At 37.0% G+C, this 7,080-nt stretch overlaps 1 protein-coding gene across 1 annotated transcript; it reads left to right on the top strand.

Moving 5' to 3' along the window:
- The first annotated feature begins 6,118 nt into the window (after positions 1 to 6,118).
- On the top strand, positions 6,119 to 6,751 carry LOC107928769 (uncharacterized). Its single transcript, XM_016860036.1, has one exon. The coding sequence runs from the start codon at positions 6,119 to 6,121 to the stop codon at positions 6,749 to 6,751; it is 633 nt and encodes a 210-aa protein (XP_016715525.1).
- The last annotated feature ends 329 nt before the right edge of the window (positions 6,752 to 7,080 follow it).

Below are 7,080 nucleotides of genomic sequence, written 5' to 3'. Positions count from 1 at the left end.
TAGTCTAAGAATTGACTAAATCGTAGCTCTGATACCACTAAATGTAACACCTCTTACCCGTATCTGACGTTGAGACAGGGTTCGAGGCATTACCGAACTTAAACATATACAAACACACACAAAATCGGGCCATAAAAATTCATCCAATTTGAAACCTTTCAATCACATGCAATTTGTCCCTTTAAAGGGCCTATGAGGCCCAAAACATACACCGGAAGCGGTTTGGGACTAAATTGAGAACTTTCGGAACCTTTTTGACACTTAGAAAACTTTCTTGTTTTAGAGAGTCACATACCCATATGGGTAGGCCGTGTGGTCACACACGCCCGTGTGGCTTGGGACATGCCCATCCTCAACTCGTGTAACTCTTCGACTACGACATCCTCAACCAAAATAAGGTCACATGGCCAAGTCAAACGCCAATGTGCTTAGACTGTGTGGCGAATTAAATTCCAAAAATTGAGTGCAGACTTCACACTGCTTGGGCACACGCCCATGTCCTAAAGTCGTGCCCTTCACATGGCTAAGACACACGGTCGTGTCTCTACCCCCGTGTTTACTACTAGGCATTCTGTTTTACATTAATTTTGGTGCAGGGAACACACGGTCGGATCACACGCCCATGGGGCAAGTCGTGTGTAACATACGGCCTAGACATACGCCTGTTTGTCTACCCATGTGGACAAATTTGAGGCTATTTTCCAAGCTATTTGTCACCCTTAAATGCTCATTTACTCATTCATCTTAGATGGCATGCAACATAGTATATTTAGTCACTAGAAAACTCATAAACATGATTAATCCATACCTTTGTAATGTCAATATGTGACATATCCAAACCATCATATTTTCACATGGCATTCCACACCAATTTCATATTCATTCATCATGCTAAACCTACTTTCAATATACTCAATTATACCATAGCTTTGGTCATCCTTATTAGCCATGATTCATTCACTTAGCACATGTGCCACTAATCATACATTTCATCCACAAGCAATCACATCAAGCATAACACATGGCATTTATGCATAATTGATTAGGGTTATAACCTAAATGATCAATATGAACCATATCACATGGCCATATACAAAATGAATCAAATATTACCATAAGCCAACACATTTGGTTAAACCAATATGACATATAACAAAAAGACCAAGCCCTTATACATGCCATACTTAAAATATTGAGACTAACTATACCGAAATGTCCAGTTGATAGTGTGTGTAACACCCCATACCTGAGTCTGAGGCTGGGACTGGGTACGGGGCATTACCTTACTTAAACGCATGCATCCAATCATTTCTGAACTGTAAGGATTAGAACAAATTTAAAATTTTCTTTTCTTAGTCTATTGATTCTTAATATAGGCCTACCAGGTCCAAATCATAATTTGGAAATACTCGAGGATTAATCTGATTACCTATAAAAACTTTGGAAAATATCACTTAAAACAGGGCACACACCGGAGTGGTAAGGTAACATGCCCGTGTGGCCCTTTTGACCGGACCATGTTAAAGGCCCGTGTGGTTTATATGGCTTAAGCACCAGAGGACATGCCCGTGCCCCAAGCCCATGTGAATTAACACGGCCTGATATACGCTCGTGTCCATAGTGTCCCTCACACGGCCATGACACGCCCGTGTCTTAGCCCCTGTCTAAGAACCTTGACATTCAGGTTTTGACATCAACAATAATTAGGGGCACACGGCCAAGGCACACGCTCGTGGCCAGAGGCTATGTCCTCCACACGGCTGAGACACACGGCCATGTCTCTACCCGTGTGTTTACTACCATACATACTGACTTGCAATTTTGAAGTGCAGGGACACACAGTAGCACAACACGCCCATGGGGCTGACCGTGTATCACACACGGTCGAGACACACACCCGTGTGTCTACTCTTGTGGACGATATAAGGCTATCTACCAGGCCCTTTGCCACCCTGAAACACAATATAAGACCATACCAAGTTTATCATAATATGATTCCTCAATCAAGAAACCTTAATCAAGGCTCATACACATTATATATATACCTAAGCAAATAACAACTTCACATTCATGAAATATTTTCTTGCATTCATATAACAACTTTCAATATTAGCCATTATTCATGGCCTTACACAAAAGGAGTCAAATATTAAAGTAAGCCAACACATTTGGCCAATTTAATATGCCATACTCAAAAATAGAAAAGACTAACTATACCAAGTGCTTCAACTGATAGTGTGATCGATGTCTCTGACATCCGATGATCCATGAGCTAACTAGGCAGCACTATAAGAAAATAGAAAGGAAAGGGAATAAGCGTAAAGCTTAGTAAGTTGCACATAAATATAAAACAACTATTTACTATACACAACTTGCTCACAACATTCCATAATTTTGTTCATAATACATGAATGAACATAAACGCAACTTACTTTTCACAATCCCATACAATTCACATAGCATACATCGAGCTCAAATTTCATATATTTCAAATAAGTACTTGTACCCCTCACAACATAGTCATAACCTTTCTCGATTAGCTTAAACTGTAACTCTCACCATTGAACTATTCTGAATGCTCAAAAATATTTGATAAGCCTCAAACATAGGGTAGAGTGTCGATGCCATGTCCTAGACATGGTCTTACACTAGCTCGTACATCAAGTCGATGCCATGTCCCAGACATGGTCTTACACTGGCTCTCACATATCCGTATCGATGCCATGTCCTAGACATGGTCTTACACTAGTTCCCATAACGTGGCCGATACATGTCCCAGACATGTCTTACACTAGCACACAATTGACCCAAATGTCATGGCATGAATATTCAATTTTATTCCTAAGGTTCAATCGGGACTTCCTATTACCTCAATTTTCATCATGCATATCCAAATTCACAATCAACCCATTTATACTATAACAATTCATTAACACATGATAACAATGTAGTTGCATTATTTACACACAACTTACCTCGGTATACAAAAGTTGAGTGACTATTTCAGCTTAGTCCGTTAGCTTGGCTTTTCCTCGGTCTAGGCCCAGATTTTGTAATTCTTGATCTAAAAAAATAGAAAAATCCATTCATTGAATTAGCACATCAATCTAGACACTACCAATATATATTTTGGGAAAAATGACCATTTTGCTCCTAGATTTTCACAAAATGACCATTTTACCCCTAGGTCTGGAAATCGATTTTTATCGAATTTCCTTATTAACCAAGCCTAGTCGACCATTTATTACTCTTATGACAACCCCAAATTTCTACTTTTTCATACAATTGCATCCTATTTCATAACTTTCACAAATTGGTCCTATTAAGGTTTTTATGAGAAGTCATTTCACAAAAGTTGTATATTGAACAACCAAGGTTCATTTTCTTCCATAAGAACTCAGCAAACATCCTAAATTCTTTCATGGCAAATCCCTAGACTATTAACCATTTTGCAAAATAGTCCCCTCAATAGGTAGCTCATGCTACAAGGGTTCTAAAGGTAACAAAATCATAAAAATAACCATCTAATTCACTTACTTGAGAGAGGAATAAGTGGCTGAAAGTTTCAAGCTCCAAAAACCTTACTCTTGCTAAAATTTTCAGTGAAGAAGATGAGGAGAAAGGGATGATATCATTTTTTTCTATTTTATTTCTTTTTAGTCAATTTAGCCACCCTATTTCACCTAACATTGTTTACTATCTAATTTATTGTCTCCTATGGCGGGCCACCTCTTTCAAAAGGGTCTATTTGCCCTTTAAAGTCCTCCATAAAGTAATTCATAGTCAAGTTACAACTTCAGCTAATAAAACAAGACTTTTGCACTTTATGCAATTTAGCCCTTCTTTCACAATTAAGCTCATAACGCTAAAATTAATTCACCAAATCTCTCATACACTAATATAATCATACTATGACACTAAAATAATACTAAAAAAAAATTTTCAACCTTGGATTTGCGGTCTCGAAACCACTATTCTGACTAAGACCAGAATCGGGCTATTACAGTGTAATCAAGTCTCCGGCATCCTTCGATCCCAAAGCTAGCTTTGCAATACTATAAGAAAATGAAAAAGAGAGGGGAGTAAGCATAAAGCTTAGTAAGTTCACATGCAAATAAATAGACATAGTTTACTTATGTGTTATCATAAATTCATAGGCATAGCTTAATTTGTAGACATAACTTATACAATTTCAATCTTACCAAAAGTTCATCACATATCGAGGTCATTCATATGATTTTATCGTACATACCTGTACCAACCCATAACACATTGTCATATTTCCACATCATTGACTTACTTATGAAACAACTCACAGGTTTAACATGTTGAACACTCAGAATACAATCGAATACACGGAAAACTTGCACATAGTGCTTCAAACATAGCCACATGCTACGTCATATAACAATCACACATATCACACATTGCTCTCTCGAGCTAATCACAGGTCTGTTCACACAGGCTTACAGTCAAGACGTAACTACTCAGGCTGCTTACATAAGCTGACAGGTACCCGTAACACATGTCGGGCTACCTAGCCACCGGTAGGACGTATAAGATTAGCACTCGGATTCACATAGTCACATATACACATAATCTCATGAGCACATTTTCACATAGGTCCTAGTGACATGTCACATTGTATCCTAAATTATTCCTAGGTTCCAAACGAGATTTTTCTCGATATCACATATTTGTTGAACTCATTCACAATGTCATGCTCATAGACTATAACATCGTTCATACACTTGTCATAATAATTAATCATAGAGATGCATACATTAATAAAATATTAAAACATGATATATCATTACATTATTTACACATGAACTTACTTCGGTATAAAATATGGGCAATTAATTCGATTTAGTCCAAAATCTTATTCTTTCCCCGGTCTAGGTCCGGACTCCGTTTTTCTTGATCTATAATAGAAAATTTAGCTCATGTAATCATCACATTATTCAAATCAGCCCAAAAACTATATTTAATGAAAAATATAGTTTTGCCCCTACACTTTCACATATTTACAAGTTAGTCCCTAGGCTCGTAAAATGAAATGTGTTCATTTTTTAATACCCAAGCTCAGCCGAACTTATATAATACTCATATCAGCCCACATTTTCTTTCAAATCATATTTTTAGCCACCTATTTCATAACTTTTATAAAAAGGTCCTTTTTAGGTGTTTTCATGAAAAAACCACTTAATAAAAGATGTTTATCATGCATCAAACTTTCATATTCCTCCATTAAACATCAAAATACAAACGTGTCACACATGGGTCAAATTTCATACATGAACCCTAGCTCAAAATATGGCTAAAAATGGATAGATCATGTTTCAAGGACTTAAAAAATGCAAAGAACATCAAAAACAGGGCTAGGATTGACTTACTTTCAAGCTTGAAAAGTTGAAAAACCCTAGCTATGGAGAGCTTGAGAATTTCGGTTATGGCATGGAGAAGATGAACACAATTTTGACTTATTTTTCCCTTTTTATTCTTTTATTAACCAAATGACAAAAATGCCCTTAAGGCCTTTCTTTTAAATTTTTCCTATTCATGTCCATTTTTGTCCATAATTATAGAAATTGGGCAAATTACTATTTATGGACTTCTAATCAATAATCCATGAAAATTCCATTCCTAAAGCTTCTAGAACTCACATTTTGTAACTTTTGCAATTTAGTCCTAAATGTCAAATTGGACACTTTATCAATAGAATTTCTTCATAAAGCCTTCACACAAGCATGCAATCATATCCTAGACCTCATGAGAATCATAAATAATTATTTCTATTTTAGATTTGTGATCTTGAATTCACTATTCTGACTAGACCCTAATTCGGGATGTTACATTAGCCGATTCTTGGATTTGACGTAGCAAACACGAGTTTAGCTATACATGCCATTATATAATTTGTAATAGTGTGATGACTCTTGATAATTTTAAATGTGCTTTTCATATAGTAATGTCATCCAACTGAGCTAGAGCTGAATCCAAGGAAGTTGAGAGCAATGCTTCAGCTTCAGTTCAAAAAGTTGTGTCTAGATGAGGTAGTGAAAGGCCCATGTCTGAGGGTCGAAGTGAGGAGGCAAAACAAGCCTTCTTTCAAATGATGAATGAATGGCTTACCCAGTATCTGAGAACAAACCCTGTTGTACAACGACCTCCCCCACCTATTCCTCAACCGGTTCCTGAGGTACCACAAGGTGCTGAACCTGTTAAAATTGGTAAGCCTTCGATAGATAAAATTCGCAAGCATGGAGTGGAAGAATTTAGAGCTACCGTAGATGATGATCCATTAAGGGCTGAGTTTTGGCTAGAAAATACTATTTGGGTATTTTATGAATTGTCTTACACGCCTACCGAATTTCTGAAATGCGTAGTATCCCTATTGAAAGATACATCTTCTCATTGGTGGAATACTATAACTTCAGTTGTACCGAGAGAGAACGTTATATGGGAATTCTCCCAGGCTGAATTCAAAAAGAAATATGTTTGTCAGAAATTCATGGATCAGAAAAACAAAGAACTTTTAGAGCTCAAACAAGGAAACTTAACTGTATCAGAATATGAACGAGAATTTGTTCGATTGAGCAAATATGGCAGAGAATGGGTTTTAACCGAGGCTGAGATATGTAAATTCCTTGAAGAGGGTTTAAATGAAGATATCAAGTTATTGATTGGAAGTCTCGAAATAGGGAAATTTGCGGTGTTAGCCAGTCGAGTTCACAAAGCTGAGGAATGAAGCAAAGAAAAGAAACAAGTTGAAAGAGAGGCTCGGGTTTCTGGAAAAAGAACAATGAGTAAGTCACAATCATTTGCCTCTAAGAAATTAAAGAAGTATTATTATCGGGTGACCACTTTTATGGGATATTCTGGAAGAGAGCGGGCTCTGAACGTTCTAACCCGAGGTCTTCATCTCCATCTGTGACCAGTGGGTAGTGTTGGTAATCCCAAACCAAAATGTAAACATTGTAACAAATTTCATCATGGAGAATGTCGGTCTAGAAGTTGAGCTTATTTTGGATGTGGTTCACTTGACCATTTTCTTAGAGATTGTCCAGAAAGGTTGAA

Source organism: Gossypium hirsutum, chromosome A08 (assembly GCF_007990345.1).
Source record: "Gossypium hirsutum isolate 1008001.06 chromosome A08, Gossypium_hirsutum_v2.1, whole genome shotgun sequence".
NCBI lineage: Eukaryota > Viridiplantae > Streptophyta > Magnoliopsida > Malvales > Malvaceae > Gossypium > Gossypium hirsutum.
This window is presented reverse-complemented; position numbering and strand designations above follow the sequence as displayed.

Bases quoted from the DNA above. Each gene is read 5' to 3' on its own strand.
- LOC107928769 (XM_016860036.1), top strand. From the start codon at position 6,119: ATGAATGAATGGCTTACCCAGTATCTGAGAACAAACCCTGTTGTACAA.